The sequence below is a fragment of the Phragmites australis genome, chromosome 16 (assembly GCF_958298935.1).
Source record: "Phragmites australis chromosome 16, lpPhrAust1.1, whole genome shotgun sequence".
NCBI lineage: Eukaryota > Viridiplantae > Streptophyta > Magnoliopsida > Poales > Poaceae > Phragmites > Phragmites australis.
The window spans coordinates 4676930-4696930 of NC_084936.1; the positions used below are offsets into that span (position 1 = coordinate 4676930).

A 20001-nucleotide genomic window follows, 5' to 3' on the forward strand; every position below is an offset into this window, starting at 1 on the left:
GCAGAGTCCGACGATAGGGGGTTCCGTGTGAGGAGGGTGGGTGTTTGGGAGGTGGTTGGCTTTGAAGGGGTGGTTGCCAGGGCCGGAGTGGATCCCTGCGTGGAGTTGTGAGGGAGGTCGCTATCAAGTGGAGGAGAAGCGGTGACAGTGGAAGGCATATCGTCCCCCAACTGTCCCTCAACTGTGCCTTAACTGGAGAATCTTGTCAGTCATATGAAAACATTTGATTCGTGTGAGGATGAACTAGGACCAAACAAAATCTATCGGGGTGTTTTATCTGAAAGAATTGGAAAGTATTGTATTTGATGTTAATATATCCATTGTAGACCTTTCTTCAAAAAATCAGTATGACTTCACATTATATGAACATATAATATAAATTCATACATTTGTACGTCCAATGAAGTTGAAGACGTTGGTCCGAGGATACTCTCAAGAGATAAACTGGCGTGATGAATATGAACATCTTGAAATTTCAAGAACAACTGTTGGAGCTTTTCAACTAGCATGTTCTTCATTTGTTGGGATGGGTGACATCATAACAAAGGAAATTCTTGACTGGCTATTGACATATCCAGGACTTCTCAAGTGTTTCACAACATTTGTACGACTCTCCGATGACATGGTATCAAGAAAGGTCTTTCTGTATCTTTACTAAATTTTGTAACTGGATTTTACTGACACTACTAGAGAATACATATCAGTGCCGGTTAAAAAACGGCTTCACTGGCGGTTTTTCAACCGGCACTCTTTACTCGACACTGATAGTGGACAACTATCAGTGTCGGTTATCCACTCGACACTGTTGCTATTTCAGATAATAAAAAAAAAGAAAATAAGGCGAGCTATGGCACGGCAGCGGCGGCTGAGCGCGCCAGCAGTGGTGACAGCCGAGCCGACTCGACTACACTACGGCACGAAGGCCGCCGCCACATCGCACAGCACGAAGGATGCCGCCACAGCCGCTCGTGCTGTTGCCGCTCGTCGCGCCTGATGGAGTGCCTCCGAGCCGGGAGGCCACCTCACTGATCTCCCACCGTATGAGCCCCCGGCGACGAGCTCCTGGCGCCACTCCTGCTGCAGCCACCATAGCCGTGGGCAAAGGCTAAGGCCCAGGTGGCCGCCGCTGGCGAGTGGCCGCGCCACGCGTGCCGCAACAGCGAGGGCTAGCACCACAAATGCGCACTCCACCAGTGCCGTGAACGTCGTGCCAGAGTAGATGATGAGCCAACCGCGACCCGACGCGGTCAGCTGGAACACGGCCGTGTCGATGGACAGGAGGGTGTCGCCGACGATGATCCCTTCTAGGGAGAGGTAGGAGGAGGAGGAGCTCCTCCGCATGCCGGTGGGGTTCGGCACGAACAGCGTGGACTTGGCTAAGGACGAGAGGCTCGCCAGCGAGCCTAGGAAGAAGGGACTCGCGTCGTGTCATTGAAGGGTGTGAAGCAGTAGCAGAACTCTGATGAGGAAAGAGATAAGGGCGTGAGGATTGAGCCGGACAGAGGAAAGAGACAAGCTCTGCGCTGGATGTGGACATGAGCCAAAATTGTATTGGATCCAAATTTCGGGTTCAAATGGACTATCAGTGCTGGTTGTGATTTGAACCGGCACTGATAGTTGGAGCAGGACGTTTGATCGAGCCAAAATTAGAATAGATTAAAATTTTGGGTCCGGATGAACAACCAGTATCGTTGTGACTAGAACCGGCACTGATATGACCGACACTGATGAGCCGTTACTTATGATCTGTTCTGTAGTAGTGTGATAAAAAATGTGTAGTCTCATTGGGATCATTTGCAAAGAAATTAAGGCAGTTCAATCCATGGCAAGAAAAGAATTTAGACTTTACTCACCTTGCCAAGCGATCCTCCTGTGCCTGTTGCATCGGCGGGCGATTGTGCCGAGCACCTTGTGCGCTTTTGCGTGTAGCCCGGGACCCAGCTTCCATTGGCCACATTAGAAGCCGCCGTGGAAGCTATCATTTGTGCGCGGCCGCTGCCTTCCCCCGTGCCTCTGCTGCCGCACTAGCGTCGTGAACTCCACTCGTAGTCGCAAACCTGTGGGCCGTGGACAACAACCTCGCACTGGGGTCTTCGCCGTCGGTGGCTGCTTTGTTCTTTTTTTTTTTGGAGGATGAATAAACCAAACATGATGGCCTTCTAGAGAAACACCTGCCTTAGCAAGTACATGAGCCTCCATGTTCGATCCCCATCCTTCGTAGGGAAATTCTGCCTGCCGAAAAGCTTATATCTTCTCCCTAATGTCGTGGTGCGATCCATCTCGGAGGGTGCTATCCCAGTTGTGCTTGCACATCCTTCTTCTTGCCTGATTCCACCAAATCAAGTTCGCCCAGGAACCTGGCCATGAAGCGAAAAGTATAAAGTGGACTCTACAATTCGATCCTCCTGACGATTTTTTTTTTTTAATAATGGAAGTACAACTTCCTCCTGGTGAGTTGCTCTTATCCTCGCAGCCCATACAGCTGTGAGTTGCTCTTATCCTCGCAGCCCATACAGCTCAGCATGACACCAGGAGCTTTGTGAACACCGGTTGAGGCAAAGATTCGTTCATGGAAGACAGCCTGACTATAAGTTGTATAAATCTATTGTATATGATAACCTTATCTATATACAAATCCTTAGGGGACTTCTAGATATTTGGATTATACGATCGTATCTGAAAAGGAATCTCTGGACGTATAAAAACTACCTAGATATCCCTGAAATAAGGAATTATATCCCTAAGTTTAAGATGTCATGATCCTACTAGGAAAGAAATGCGGATCTTACATGACACCTCCCCTGTATAAGGAACTAGGGACCTGCGGAGGGGGATCCAATTAAGACAACGAAAGGCCAATTGCACACGCAATCAGGAGCACAATCGTAACATTCATCGACAACTCGGCAGAAAACGCGCAAGGAGCCTATGACTAGTTGTAGAACCCATCTAGGCTAGCCACAACTCCCCTTGTAATCTATCTTGAGACTGATATAGAGTTATTATCCTCCGAGAGGCTCGAATCTGTATAAATCTCTGTCTCTTGGTGCTTGATTTGGCACGGTGAAGTATCCCCAATTTTCATCAAGTATTCGTAAGATTGAAGCTTCATCGATTGTTGATAGCTAGCGCCATCTATGGGGATCTCTACCAACATCGTTAAATTTTCATCGTCAACATTATCACTAACTTCACCGAATATCATGATGAAATCCCTCTACTAGGATGAAGTGTTCTACGACAACTTTGCCCTCTCTACTCACAAAAATCCAATGATTGATCGGGTGGATCTAGGCGACACCAATCCTGATGGCAAGTCCAACGACAACACGAGTCCTTTTATTGATGAGTATGCCAGGGCTCACAGTATCGAGCTTGAATTGCCTGAGAACCAAGATGTTTGCGCAAGTGGCGTGAACTGCAAGTCAGGATCTTCCCCTATAGCTTTTGGCAACTCAGATTGCCGAGGAAACTTTCTAAGATATCCTTTGATGACAGGTTCTTGATGGACATAAACTCCTACCCTTGTGAAGTTTTCACTATCGGCGACAGAAACGGTCCACTGCCCAACCCTCTTCAGGATGGCAACACGGTGGACTCAAAGGCCCTCGCTAATCTGGCTAGGGGGATTCGGACTCAACCCTTGTTGACGACATCATCTCGTGATCAGCTGCAAGACTGCTGATCTCTCAGATCTTAATACCCTGCACCACCAACAAGGTGCCAGCCGTTATTGGTCTAAGACTGCTTATAGTCTTTTTGAGGTCTAATACTGGCTCCGACAAAGTGCCACATTAGCAAATTCGCTGATGTGGCACATCCTTCTGATTAGTCAACCGTGACACCTCAGCGTTAGTCCAAAGCCCTGGTCCATTGTAAACTCCTCTCAATCAACCATACCGGTCCACAAGTCCATAAACCTAGTGCACTGCACAGTAGCCAACCCAGTTAGCCATTGACAAAATCAACATTGACAATTGACTGCTGACCATGGGCCCCACTAGTTAGTGACCCATCATTTTCTAAATTTCAAAAAAAAAAAAATCCGACTGCAGCACGAGATTATTACAGTCGATTTTGCTAACGAAGCAACTATAATACTGAACATAGTACAGTCGGTTCATATGAAAAACTGACTGCAATACGGAGAATATTATAATCGGTTTCGTTACTAATCGACTGTAATACTCTATATACTATTGTCGGTTCATATGAAAAACCGATTGCAATACAGAGAATGTTACAGTCGGTTTCATTAACTAGCTAACTATAATGCACAGTATAATACAACCAATTCATATGAAAACCAACTGCAATATAGAGAATTTTACTGTCAGTTTGTGAGTCAAACCGACTGTAGTACTTTGTTTAGTTCAATCGATTTTGTTAACTAACCAACTGTAATAAAGATTATTACAGTTAGTTCTTATAACCGACTACAATAGTTGCTGATTTTTAGAGTCCCTTTCTTGCAGACAGTTTGAAACCCGGTTGTGAAAATGGTTACGAACCAATTGTGAAAATGATTTTTGTAGTGAGACTGATTCACGTAATGTTTATCCTATGGTTGTGGTTGCATCCGAGCTAATAAAATTTTATATCTAAATATACTAATAAATTTGTACTTTTGTTGAAACATTTCTTCAGAGAAATCTAGTAATATATATAGTTTTTATATAGACAATCTCGATAAATATTGATATATTAATGGTCAAGCTACTAATAGTTTAACTGCACGGATTCTAAAAAATAAATGAAAAAGAATAGAGGGTGTAGTAGCTAAACCATTAGGTATTACAAAACAATCGTTCTAGTAAAAGGAAGCACAAAGAGTACAGAACAGAGCCCTATGTGTTAGGACTCTTGAATCCTGGCTTGGCCACTACTCGTCAGTTGAAATGTATTAGTCAACATTAAGTCAGAAGTCAAGTTGGAAACGGCACTTAAAGTTCCATCTTCCTCGCATGTGCTGCGGACTGGAAGATCAAGTTTTTTCAACAACGTAGCTTGAAGAAAGGTCCATTGCATGCTGTATTGTTGTATTCAACCCATATGTCTTGACTTTGAATCCTTGCAAGGCCACATTTGTGGTAAGAAGATTTTTACGGTACACCTAAATAAATGTATGTCGTTCATTTACTTCATCCGATGGCTTAGATTGATCTAATGATACTGTTTCATTCACCAGTATCATTAAAGAGTATCATGAGTATCATAAGGGTAATAATTGTAAAAAAATAATGATAAACTTGTAAATTATATATTTAATTAAAGGAGGTCAAAATATTAGTTGGAATGATCTATTTATCTAATGACTGATTTTAGAGGTAAAAGTCGTACATAAGTAGATCGGACTGGCATTAATCTCAGATCAACTGGCATTCATAAAAGTCTCCAAGCATGTGCCGTGGACCGGGAAATTGCATACTCGTAGTACAGCCGTCGTCGCTACCTGCATTCATGCACCATTGGACTACTATGCAATTTGTACCTGCATGCTGAGGCGCGGTTGCCGAGCAACGTAATTTTGCTGCTCTCCCTAGCCTATAAGTACCGCAATGCGACAGAGGTCAGCAAGAGGAAGAAAAAAGAAAACTAAGATCGATATCGACAAGATGGCGCTTACGTCTGCAGTTTGCTCCGTCAAGGATGTTCAGGGGCTGCCAAAGTCTCCGACCTTTCACCCAAGTCTGTGGGGTGATTTCTTCCTCACTTTCCAACCACCCACCGCGCATCAGGTAACATCGACATCAGAATGATGGTATATGACATTCTGATCCACAAAACTGACTGGTATACTTGCTTGTCATGTGCAGCGTGCATACATGGCAGAAAGAGCCGAAGTGTTAAAAGAACAAGTTAGGAAGATGCTGAAGGGCGCAAATGAAGTACCAAAAATACTGGATCTTGTAATCACACTGCAACGGCTTGGACTGGATAATCACTACGAGAATGAGATCGACGAGCTGTTAAACTTTGTTTACAATTCTGATTACGACGATAAAGATCTGCATTTAGTTTCACTGCGATTTTATCTTCTACGAAAGAACGGCTATCATGTGTCATCTGGTAAGGCCTTTTTGCTAGTAGGAAAAATGCTCAAAAGACAATCATAGAATACAGTTATTACTTACTACGTAAATTAAACCACAAAAAAGGGCACTGAAAAGTATATACTAAGAAGCTTTGAACGTTATTAACCAACATCATAATACTGTTTATCATGCTTTATTCTATTTTGATGTCCATGCTTCATTCGATGACTTCAGTGCCATTTTAGGGGTCATTCGTAAAAAGGATAAAGTGGTTTTTATTATCGACATGTAGATCTCTATGAATATGTATATCAGTATGTCCATAGCTACTATGCACTGATGTACCATCAGCTATATATTTTCAACTGCTCAAATCCCAAGATATGCAAGTTAAATTGAAGTCATGGTAAAATGTTCCCAGTCCAATAAAACCTTTGATGTGTGTTGTGTATTTGATTTGTGTACTTTGGAGCTAAACAACTAATATTCCTTATTTGCTTGACTTTGCAGATGTGTTTCTAAAGTTTAAAGATAAGGAAGGAAATTTTGTTGCTAATGATATAAAAAGTCTCTTGAGCTTATATAATGCAGCATACCTTAGGACACATGGGGAGAAAGTACTTGATGAAGCCATTATATTCACTAGAGGCCAACTTAAAGCTGCATTAGACTCTTTGGAATCGACATTAGCAGATGAAGTATCTCTTGCCCTTCAAACACCTCTCTTTCGAAGGGTTAGAATATTGGAAACAAGAAATTATATCCCAATTTACGAAAGGGAGGCTGCACGAAATGAGGTCATATTAGAGTTCGCAAAGTTCAATTTCAACCTTCTTCAACTTCTTTATTGTGAGGAGTTAAAAAAGGTCACACTGTAAGTTAATTTAAACATTGAATTCTAAAATTCTCTTTAGTTAAGTCAATTACACAATATATTTACCTTTATGTCATCACAGGTGGTGGAAGCAGCTTAATGTTGAAACAAATTTATGTTTTATTCGAGATAGAATCGTGGAAATGCATTTCTGGATGACAGGAGCATGCCCTGAGCCCAAATATTCTCTTTCACGTGTTATACTCACGAAGATGACAGCCTATATCACCATACTAGATGACATAATGGATACCTACAGTACAACTGAGGAGGGAATGCTGCTTGTTGAGGCAATATACAGGTACGAGAGTCTCCTTTGTAATCTAATAATGATATTTTAATTTTATCTTCTACCCCATCCTCACTGTTAAATTTATATGCATTTATTTGTCATTTGTTGCATATGAAAACATCTGTCATGGTGAGGGCTTCACAGGCAGCAGCAGATTAGATTGCCTCTTATTTAAGTATCTTAATATCTAGGTTAATTTAGGATATTATCTCTAGTAATTTGTTTATTTGGATAGGATTGTTATGAGTAGAGGTCTTAGGGGACAAGTCGAGTCAAGGCTACAAAATGCTAGACATTACATAATTGTTTGTCAAAACCAAGCGAGCAGTGGCAGAGCTTCAGGCCAAACGAAAGGTCCAAAACAAAAGGGTGAATGAGTAAGGAATTAAGGGAGCTCCATTATCTATAAATTAAAGACACTTGTTAGCCTATATAAAGCTAGCTCCATCCGTGCAACCACCAAGGATAAACTAGCCTTTCTCCTCACATCCAAGTCTCCTCCCTCATCTTTTACACGCCTTTTACCTTCTCCTTTATTGTTCCAAAGGGATCCTTCCTATCCCCTCCAGCTCGGGCCACTGCACCTTACATCCACATCTCTCACACAGCCTCGCACTCGAGAGCAAGACATGTAGGCGTAGCTTCCTAAGCTCTGCACCTCCCTTGCCTAATATTCCCCTCTCTTTTGGCAGAGATGCTTCTCCCTCTCCCTGAAAATCATTCCCCTAGCTCCCCTGCACCACAACCAAGCCCACTGACAATGGGCTACTCTATATTAAAAAAATAAATCATATCATTCATTAGTAATTACAAAAAATCTCATCAATGAAAATGTTTAAAGCAAATGATTGTAAGAGTTCCATATAAATTAGTTCTACTGTTGCTAAAAAATATATTTCTACTACTAAAGAAAATAACAATTTTGGAATATAGATTCCCAACAACAATTTTTTTTGATTTTGATTCGAAACTTTGCATAAGACACACTTTAGCTATAAAATGTTTTCAATGGATTGTGAAATGCAGGTGTGAGGCGAACGCTACTGAACTACTTCCAGAATACATGAAGGATTTCTACTTGTACTTATTGAAGACATTTGATTTGTGTGAGGATGAACTAGGAGAAAACAAAAGCTATCGGGTGTTTTATCTCAAAGAATTGGCAAGTATTGTATTTGATGTTAATATCCATTGTAGACCTTTCTTCAAAAAATCAGTATGGCTTCACATTATTTGAACATATAATATGAATTCACATATTTGTACGTCTAATGCAGTTGAAGACGTTGGTCCGAGGATACTCTCAGGAGATAAAATGGCGTGATGAACATTATGTTCCAGAAACAATCAACGAACATCTAGAAATTTCAAGAACAACTGTCGGAGCTTTTCAACTAGCATGTTCTTCATTTGTTGGGATGGGTGACATCGTAACAAAGGAAACTCTTGACTGGCTATTGACATATCCAGGACTTCTCAAGTGTTTCACAACATTTGTACGACTCTCCAATGATATTGCATCAACAAAGGTCTTTCTCTATCTTTACTTTTCACATGTGCAGAACCTTTATGTGTATTACGCACCTTAGCATTGCTACATTATTTAGTGAAATTGAACTTCACCATCAAATATAATCTTGTAACCAAATACCGCATGATAAAGGTAAATAATTTAATAAGTGTGGTAGGAAAGTACCTCACTAATGAAAGACATTATTATTACACACACTTAGTAAATCTATTTAATATTTCTTCGTGTTGCAGCGTGAGCAAATAGGAGGGCACCATGCTTCTACTGTCCAATGTTATATGTTGCAGCATGGGACAACAATGCACAATGCATGTGAGAAGATAAAAGAGCTAATTGAAGATTCATGGAAGGATATGATGAAATTCTACCTTACACCAACAGAACAGCCAAAGGTTGTGGCACAGACGGTTGTTGATTTTGCGAGGACTGGGGACTACATGTACAAGAAAACAGACGCATTCACTTTCTCCCATACTATCAAAGATATGATAGCATTACTCTATGTGGAGCCACTGTTCTAAACTCTGAAAACACCCATTTACCAACTACCATAGTACTCCAAATACAATCTTTTACCACTTTCAGTTGTATTAAATAAAGTGGCGGCTGCCAGACTCGTGTTCACCAAATTATAGAAGTTAAGGTAGAGTAAGAAACGTTAGGTAAAGTACGAAACGTGTCAGCTGCTCATTGCGTCATTAAATGTATTGTGTTAGCCTCTCAAGTAATATTATTCGTTTGTCCCATACGTTGCTCTGTTTTTCAATCTTTGCTACAACTTCTGATTGGTGCAGAAAATGTGATACAATGGCAGATATTATAAAATTATGAGCAGGTGTTCATTATTATAGTTTGCTGCATATATACCATCCACATGAGTTCCAAAAACTATGTTTGGTCTTTCGATCGTTTGGGGAATTAATTTGGTTATAGCTTAAATGGTCTATTTAAGGAAGTATTCTTCTTCTTGCCTGATTCCACCAAATCAAGTTCTTGCCCAGGAACTCTTAAATTCCTCCTGATGAACGTCAGCATCGCTCCCTCTCATCTCTTAGCCATGCCCATTTCCCCAAATCAAGCCCCTCTGTTCTTACCTAACCCCGGATGTCGCTGTCCTCTCAGCTCGGAAGTCGACGGGAAGCGAGATCGAGGCCAGACCAGTGAAGACCACCGCCATTGGTCCTTATTTTCTTCACCGCCGGCACCTCTTCGATCTCTACCGATCCGGCAAATTTGCTTACGTGACCAACCATGCCACCTCAGCCTTAGTCTACAATCCCAATCCATCGTAGACAGTTTACCATTGACCATGGGCCCCACCAATCAGTGACACATCATTTTTTGAATTTTCAAAAGAAAAAATTATAAAATCCAAAAATCCTTTTTCTAAAGAATATTCTCCTTTTTTCTTTTTTCTAGAATTAACCTTCCAGCAAACCTTTCAATGTCTGTTCCTCCTCCGTTTCAACTTTGATTTTGACGATTCTTTTGTCTAAATTCAACATCTTTCCAACAACATCAGTTTAGTAATTTTTACTGTTAATTTGAATTTTTGTTTAAATTTATTTGGATTTGAGTTGTTATTGTTGTAGTTTACTTATTCATCATAATTTGCGTATTTTAGAAGAGGAAGCGCTCGAAGAGGAACCCAAGGACCTGTATTATGTGGAGAGACCGGAAGAAGACTTTGACAAAGTAAAGTCCAAACCCTTTGATCATATTCTACCTAAGTTTTATAAACACAACTCTATAGATACATAAGTTTCGATCAAACATATGCTACCACAAGTCCTATTAATACAAGTAAACTCAAAAATAAAGAGAATAAAAAGATTACTACCAACTTTAACATCTCCGACAAGATCAACAAGAAGAAGATCAAAGACCCTACTATCAACAACAAGACTTGACTTACAGAAGTACTAGTGATAACAATAGCATCAAGTGTCATCAAGCGTCAATACGGCCACAAATATTTTTTATTTTTATTTTATTTTTCTTTTATTTTTTTCTCACCTCAGCAGCACTAGAATAAGAATCATTGTATATTTTTACTCAAGTTTGATGTAAGGAGTGACGGCTACGGACACAAACGCATAAGTGATGCCATCTTCCAAGCATGTGCCATGTACTTTTTGATGGTCGCATGCTCAGGTCGTCTTCTTAATTAAGATATTGGCTGGCAACTCGCAGCATGAGCTGTCCCTGTAGGTCGGCTCCTTGGACTTGCTTTGCTTCGATGGAGACAGATTACCGGATTATATATTAGCCACAATAATCCCATGCATTGCGATGGAGAATGAATTAGTTTCCCTGCCAGTCAAAACAAGAGATTGGGTCAGATCCCTGCACAACATTAAGTCAGCAAAAAGTTAAAAGGATAAAATATTTTTTCACGTAATGACAGTAATATTCCTCACATGTGCTGCGGACTGGACATAATATTCGCACCATGTGTCTTGAGGCTTCATTAAGTGGACATACTATTCCTGAAAGATCAAGTAACTTGGAAAAAGTCCGCTGCATGTTGTATTGTGGACATACATTTTTCTTTCTTTTTTTTCTTTTTGGAGAAAACGGTGGTCGCATATGGAAGTTGTCTTCTGAAGAAATGGTTCGTCACAAGTTGCGTTTACGCCAACAATCGGCAAGACGGCAGCTTAGACCCTTGTTCGTATCTGCTGAACCAAAGGCATAAATAGCCCCACGATCAGGCTTCCATGTGTGTGCCATCTCGTACCCAAAGCAGAAAGGAAACACGGGGAGAGAGTGAGAGAGAGAGATAGAGTAGAATGGCGGCAGCGTGTGCAGATGGTCCTCGCTCCCACCATGAGGAAATGAGGAAGCCTGCCCCCTTCCACCCGACTCTGTGGGGAGATTTCTTCCTTTCTTACCAGCCGCCGACTTCAGCAAAGGTAGTATTTTGCTCACACCACACTCATATAATCCACAATGTGTCGCACTATCACACGTCCAGAATACACATACCACTATAGATACATATGCTTAAGCGTGGATATCCTACAGTTCTCGAAAAGAAAGATAGATACATGCTTAAAACATTAAATGCACTCTGTAAATAAGAAAGTACTAGGATTTATACCCTAGTGGGTAGAATGGTAACTCCACGACTCAATCCCACCTTGAGATGGTTCCCGTGTGTTTTGTTTCTTTTGCTAAGCATGTCCCACAAATCAAGATCAGTGACTCCTTTGAGCATTTTTCAAATCTAGGACTCACTTGCACCCACATTGCAAGTTGCTATACATACAATGCAATTTACTCTTTATGGATATATTAGACTATATGTACAGGACATGATCTGCAATAAACAATATTAACCATAAATTACCATAATTTCATGTTACCAAAACTTACGAAATATACTTTTTGTGAAAAACGTTTTCTCATATCACGTCTACTTTTCATATCACAAATCTAGTCAAAGTTGAGGATGTTTGAGACACAAATTAAAAATCATTCTATATGTATATATATTTCTAAGTGGAGGGGGTGTTTTGCTAAAATTCTGAAAGAAGCCACGATGAAATCCATGGATGGCTCAAATTAAAGAAATGCTTATTGTGCCATACTTGGGTGGTCGGGCCAGGCCTGGTTTGTTTCGGGCTCAGGAGGTGCCTTCCCAGACATGGCCCTAATTTACTTTTGCGGGCATAATCGGCCGGGGCAGATGTGCTTAGGTACACTCACAAGACAGGAAGCTGTAATACCCTTTGCCTGTCTTTGCTGAAGGAATCTCAAATGCGGGAAAGGGCTGGAGTGCTAAGGGAAGAAGTGAGGAAGATAATCAAAGGCTTAAACGATCTGCCAGAAATGGTGGACCTTATAATCACGCTGCAGCGACTTGGTCTTGACCACCACTACGAGGATGAGATAAACAAGCTGTTGCACGTTGTTTATAACTCCAATCACGATGGCGGTAATCTGGACTTTGTTTCGCGCCGATTCTATCTTCTGCGTAAAAGTGGCTATAACGTGCCATCCGGTGAGTCCTTATCATAGATACTGAGCTATATTACATCTGAGAATGTATTACAAATAATGTTCGTTGTCTCAAATATTTATGCAGATGTATTTCTGAAGTTTAAAGATCAAGAAGGGAATTTTGTTGATGCTGATATTGGAAGCTTGTTAAGCTTATACAATGCAGCGTACACGAGGATTCATGGAGAGACATTGCTTGACGAGGCAATTGCTTTCACTAGAAGATGCCTTCAAGATGGATTGAAACGTTTGGAATCACCACTCGCAGAGGAAGTGTCTTCTGCCCTTGATACACCTCTTATCCGAAGGTTTGGAATTTTGGAAATGAGGAACTACATTCCTATTTACGAAAAGGAGCCTAAACGAAACGAAACAATACTGGAGTTCGCAAAACTGAACTTCAACCTTACGCAAATTCTTTATTGCACGGAGCTAAAAGAGGTCACGCTGTAAGTTTATTCAAATCCCACTTGGAAACCTAAAGTGCACATTTCAATCATGATGGCAATTTATTTGTTCTTGTGTACATTGTAGGTGGTGGAAGGAACTCAGCGTCGAATCAAACTTGAGTTTTGTTAGGGATCGGATCGTAGAGGTGTATTTTTGGATGAGCGGGGGATGCTACAATCCTCAATACTCTCATTCTCGAATTATACTTACGAAGATTGTTGCTTTTATTACAATACTAGACGATACCCTTGACACATATGCTACCACTCATGAGAGTATGCTGCTTGCGGAAGCAATTGACAGGTAACGACTTTCTTGAGCGCGTCCAATGATTTCTGTGTTTCAAAAAATATATATATATCTGACATATAACTATTTAATAAATGTTGGCAACGGTCGCATAATTTTGATTTATTTAAGCATGAAAAGAAAGAAACTGAAGTCTTAACTATGATGCAATGACATATATGTTGTAGATATGTCGTTTATAACATACTGAATTTTGTTGTGATGTTGTAGCTGGCCATGTTATGCCTTGCTCATAACAGAAAGGAAGGGGACTGGAATTACATAAGAATAAGCCTAGAACGAATTTTGGAGACATAATTTATAATATTTACAGTGGAAGGAAGAACACGAGGGAAAGTATTAAAATAATCCAGAGTTATAAAAGGAACAACATAAATCATTCATGTGTTCCGCCAATAATCGTGTTTGGAAAAAGTTAGAATCAAATTGTCAAATAAGGCTAAAATTGAAAGGAAGTCACATAACACAGGAGTATATTATTATTATTGGAAGTAACCATACTAAAAAAAATGGAAAAGCAAATTCAGTTCCCATATTTCTAGACATGGTTTCTTTTGATTTTCTTTGAAAAGAAGAAATATTTTCTGTTGTAACCTTTAGCATTTACTTTTAAGATAGGGATTTTGTTCTAACATAATAAAATGCAGATGGGATGAAGGTGCAATATCTCTCCTTCCAGGATACATGAAGGATTTCTACTTATATTTATTGAAGACATTTTCTTCATTTGAGCATGAGTTAGGACCAGATAAGAGCTACCGTGTGTTTTATTTAAAAGAAGCGGTAAGTATTCTATTTGATCTTCCCTGACAGTTTATTGTTTATAAATACACGTACATGAAAAGTAATACATATCCGCTTATAAATATATAGTGATTGAACATTACCAAGATATAATCACAATGATATAGCTCTAGAAATGTTATGTCCTTTTGAATAGAATTATATGTGTTACTGACATTAAGAGAAAACAGAACCACATTTCTGTAATAATAGAATATTAGGTAAATCTGTATGCCAGATAAAAAAATGGATTCCTTTATGCATGATACTTTGAACGATCATAAGTTATTCAATATTCTTAGCTGACTACATGTGGGTGTTGAGCTTTCCATGGAAGGCCTTATTCTAGTAAAAAATTCTGATGTATATTCCCATAAATACATTAATTAATAAAGGTGTTCCTAACAAAGGAAATTATCAAGTACAAGCATGACAAATCATGCAAACTTTCTTCGTTTCAATTAATCCTATTTAGGCAATGCATATCATTTGGCAACTATATAAGCTTCTAAAATGACTTGACACGTTTTCTTTTCAATATAGATGAAGCAATTAGTTCAGGCATACATGAAGGAAATAAAATGGCGTGATGACGGTTATGTGCCAGAAACAATGAGCGAACACCTTGAAGTTTCACTTATAAGCATTGGGGGTGTCGCGGTGCTATGTGCCGCATTTGTTGGAATGGGCGATATAATAACAAAGGAGATCCTCGAATGGGTTTTGAGCGACGCTCAATTTGTTAAGGCTTTTGGTATATTTGTACGGCTCACCAATGATATTGTATCAACCAAGGTCTTCCTCTATCCTTAAACAAGTTTAATTTCATGCAGAAACTATTTATAAATTTGAACTCATTTAAACCTCTGGAATTAACTCATGCATATATCGGATTCTGTTCGTAGGCATATAGATCACGTAGGTTCATGACAACGTTCCACGGTTTTAGTGAATGAAGATGGGCACGACTCCATACATAAAACTTTTCATATGCATCCACAGAGTTTGGGATATCAAACTAGCAATTTTGTTAATAAAAATTCCTAACATCGTTTTAACTGCCACAATTTGCAGCGTGAGCAAACAGAGAAGCACTGTGTCTCCAATGTTCAGTGTTACATGAAGGAGCATGGAACAACATGGCATGATGCATGCCAAGAGATGAAAGAAGTTACTGAAGATACATGGAAGGATATGATACAACAATCCCTTGTATTGACAGAACAACCAAAGGTCGTGCCACGGACAATTCTTGACTTTTCAAGAACTACAGATTACATTTACAAGACAGCTGATACATACACTGTTTCCCATACGATCAAAGATACGGTGAAATTGCTCTATGTGGATCCAATACCAATATGAAGCATGCTCATCTTCGTTACCAAGAATACCTGTATGAAGCTTGCTAAAAGGACGTATAAGTAATTGCCAACTATATTGTACTTCTTAAATAAGAACCAGTCATGTTCAAGGATGTGGCCTGGTGATATTACAAAAGAAATGTATTTTGCTCCCTTTCAACATGTAACAACAGTACTAGTTGTTGTTTGCAGGAACTGTTGGAAAATAGAAATATGTTACCATCAAATAAAATGTATTGTGTTTCCTCGCAAATAAATAAATAAAATGTATTGTGTTGTGTTGCACCCTCCAGTAATTGATAATATGTACCTCTTTCCTTCCATACATTGCTCTGTGTCCAAACAATAACTCTACTTCAATTACAGAATAATGGTGCATGATGACAGCATAAGTGGTGATCCAAATTCATGGAAAATATGTTCGATACCATCCACATGAGCTGTATCAACTATCAACGTGGAATGCCCACCTTCACAACTAAACTTTGTGTTTATCTAAAAAAGGTGGAACTTCGTGGTAGTTTTGAATTGTACTGGAGCAAATGAAGAAACCAGGGAAGTCAAGCCAAGTAAACCAACCTGCTCACATTTATAAAAAAAAAGAAAAAAGAAAAATAAACAACCTGCTCAGCCGACATCGCCTGCTGGTTGCCTCGGCGAGCCATTAGAATATTCTAAACTGGTCACCGCCGGGATCTGAATCCCTCGGCTCTGCTCCTGGAGACATAAGACAGATAATACACGAACTCCTAGTCCTAAACCTTGAAGTACTACAAAATAATAACTATCTCCAACCATATTCTCTTTATTTTATTCCCTTCCTGATTCTGAGGGCATCTTGGTGTTACAGTTGATACATTTCATCGAAATGAATCCAGACTCCGGCGTCCCCGTGGAGGAAATCACAATGTCTGTATTGGAATGCGAACATGCATCTATCGGCCTTCGACTGTTCCAAGTACCAGGCATGGAATCTCCGCATTTGGGTTGTTAGCTCCGACAGGGACTTGACTAGTAGTTCGCCAAGCTTAAATTGACATTTAGATTTTGCCTTTTCATCCTTGGACTCGTCATAAAGTGCTTCTTTTGTCAATCCGGCCTCATTTAGAAAGTTTTTTTTTCTAATACTTCTTGTTGTTCTAGCGCTCTTTGTTTTTTTACCTTCTTGATTGATGCATTCCTCAACTATTTTTTACTCATGATACGCGCGTAGTTAGATTTTAGCGGTGGGTCCACAGATCTTGCCAAAGTTTCAAGAAACTTGGCGACTATTGCTGGATCGATAGCACTCTTCTCTGGCTCAATATGTTTGAAGTGTTCAGTGGCATTCACTTTCCTTCTGATTTCCTCATCAGTTTTATCATAAGGCAGAGGAGATGGCGGCTTCTTAGATGCCGACTGCCGCTTCTTAGCTGCTGCTCGCTGCTATGATGAAGTAGATTTCTGAGATGACATCGACTTCCGAGTTTGTGCAGGTGCTACCGGCTTCTGAAGTGGGATAGGCGGTGGCAGCTAAGGGGTTGGAGATTTGGTGGCTGTGGAGGCGACGACGGAGGTGGGGATCTTCTGGGTGGCTGTGGAGGAGACAGCGGAGGAGGTGGAGAGCTTCTGGGTGGTTGTGGAGGCGACAGCGGAGGAGGTGGAGATCCTTTGGGTGTGTCCGACGACTCTGAACTAGACCCAGACCCGTCTGTGTCTTCGCTAAATAATATGACGCGCTTGCACCACAGGATGTAATGGCCTACATTTTTTGAGAGCCTTGTTTCCCCCGCCTCTCCAAGGTAATCCAGCTTGCATTTACGGTACTTATGTATTGCACTATCCACGCGTACCCTGGCGTATCCCTGTGGTATCGAACGACTGTTGAAGAGGGTCTCTTCCACCCATTGCTCTGCCAAACCCGTAGCCACTGTGGTGGGAACACCCAAGACTGGCACGACAAGCTTGCATGGTGTGCTTTCTGTGATGTCGTCCACAGGGTGACGGATTAAGGCTTCTCCTGGAAGCCCCGTGGACGTGCAGCTGCTCCGGGGACCACCAGGGATCGGCACCAAAGCATTATCTGCGATGACTAATAGCTCCTGCCTTGCTTGCTGCCTGGCTTGCTGCATAGCTGCTTCTATTTTTGCGTCTGTCATTCGTCTCTCCTCTGCAAGTTCTTCTTTTAGAATGGCCATCATTTCTGATATATTTTCTTTTCTTCGTTTCTTGTAAGTGTCGGTGTTTTGTTCGAATACGACCTTCCAAGGCCTCAAACCCTTGCCGCAGGTGTGACCAGTGTGCTCCTTATTTCCCAATGCCAAGGTTAGCTCGTCGTTCTCCCTGTATGCCTGGAAAGAGCCCTAGGAACACTGGACGTGGGCATCTCAAATCTTCTTCGAGACTTCCAATTCTCGTTCACTTTTGAAGCATAACCTGCTATCAGTCGCAAGAGTTACCCCTCTCCCATACAGGTAGTTCTTCACTCGTGGAATCCACTCAAGTGTCACAGGTGTGACACCGCTTTTAGTTACGTCTTCTTCCATCTTCTCCCACTCGTCAAGTTTCCTAAAGTACCCGTGCGAGCCGGTTCTGTGGGGGTATAAGTTCTTCTAGGAGTTGGTCTTGTTTGCTTCACTTATCTTTTTTGCTTCCTCCAAATCCCTATACTTCACGAAATCATTCCAAAAATCTTTCACCATCGAATAATCATCCCAGTCCGGTGTTCGCCCCTTAAAGTATTAATCTCTGTACAATTTACCCTTAAAATTCTTAAAAATTCTGCCCATTATTACTAAGGCATGATGCTTCGCTATGGCCATGTTTCATCCTTCAAGGTACTCGAACTTTTGCGACAACTGCCCCACATAAAATCCTTGATGCTATCGGGAACCACCCACTTGTCACCTCGTTTGCCTCTCCAAGTTCTATAAGTGATTGCGATGTGGTCCCTTACGAGACACCTGCATACTGTCTTGAACAACCCGAGTACATCTAGAGGTTTTATAGGCTCCCCGGCTGAATCGACCTTCATGATGACAAAACGTTCCTCAGGCATCTTGCTGGGAACTCGGCCACGCCTCGGTTCTTTGGACGACTGACCATCCCGCGCAGCATCAGTGATCGGAGACGAGAGCGCATCATCAGTGATTGGACTCTCCAGAGCATCAGTGTCAGGTTGATTCAAGTTGAGGTATGCATTCGGGCTTCGTTCCAGAGCATCATCCGAGACTGGATTCTAGTTAGAGGAAGGGCCTTGTATTGGTGGGCACGTCCGTGGGCGGTGACTTGATTTTGTACGTGTCATTCCTACATAAAAATTCCATCTATTCAAATTTGTTGCAACATCGACATTAGCATATATGACAGCTAGTTGATACATCAAGAAATAGCAACTAGTAGATTATGCTTAAATGCATCAAATAGACATTTCAGCATACTACTTAGGATGACCAAATAAGAGAACACTAGCTGAATGGCCCGTGCGTTGCTACGGTAAAACAAAACAACTCTTGCAACCAACGGGGTTACCAAATAAGAGAACACCAGTCCACCAACTAATCATTCAGTAAATCACATTGATTGCGCTAGTAAAATTTAAGGAAACAAAGAGTAAAGTGCACATAACAATGAAGCTATATGATTAACATTTGCTCACATAAATAACTTGTCTCAATTTACATCATTGCAAAGAATTGTGTGAAACTGCCACTAAAGTTACTAAAGTACGAGGGAGAATCAAGCGACACAACACTTGGAAACCCAAGTACACACTAAAGGTCTACAATATGTGAACACTCACAAGAATAGTTGTTTGATTGAACAAAAAAAATGAACTACACTCAAGATCTCATCTACGTAGCAATGATACATAAGCACAATCAGATGTTCCAAACACATTCCCGAGTAGCTGAGTCTCATCTGTAGAGGCAGAAGATACCATGGAACCGTCAGGGCTCTACAAAATAACCAAAAGGTATAGCAACTATTCTCTAGAAAATATTTATGATTCTCGAGGCAAAAAATTATTAGTTATTGGAACTGAATACTGAACACTGAAAACTATTTCTTAAAGTTTTATTAATCCAGCTCATCTCTGGTAGACAACAGCATCATCAGGAAATCATCAATAGAATGAATTATAAAAGGCATGCAAGCAGAGACATATGCTAGTTTCTAGGGTCATAAAAGGAACATAAATGGGAGCTTGAAAGCAAAGTATTTAATTAAACATATCTTAATAGAGTACAAAACACATATTGATCAGGTCCATACAAGCATTATACATTCAAATTACGCATCAGATTCACTCGGCAACCACCAGTACTCATCAGTATCATCGCCTGTCATCAACCTCTCAGGAACGTTGTAGTCATAAG

General features: G+C 40.7%; 1 protein-coding gene across 1 annotated transcript; it reads left to right on the plus strand.

The window, feature by feature from the left end:
- The first annotated feature begins 5591 nt into the window (after nucleotides 1-5591).
- LOC133896065 (uncharacterized) lies at nucleotides 5592-15928 on the plus strand. Its single transcript, XM_062336577.1, has 15 exons — nucleotides 5592-5738; nucleotides 5817-6069; nucleotides 6546-6909; nucleotides 6992-7210; nucleotides 8228-8363; nucleotides 8479-8730; nucleotides 8966-9246; nucleotides 10325-10427; nucleotides 11519-11647; nucleotides 12486-12738; nucleotides 12823-13186; nucleotides 13272-13490; nucleotides 14144-14279; nucleotides 14823-15074; nucleotides 15354-15928. Exons 1-15 carry the CDS (start codon nucleotides 5616-5618, stop codon nucleotides 15642-15644), a joined length of 3375 nt encoding a protein of 1124 aa, XP_062192561.1. The 5' UTR covers nucleotides 5592-5615; the 3' UTR covers nucleotides 15645-15928.
- Nucleotides 15929-20001: the final 4073 nt, after the last annotated feature.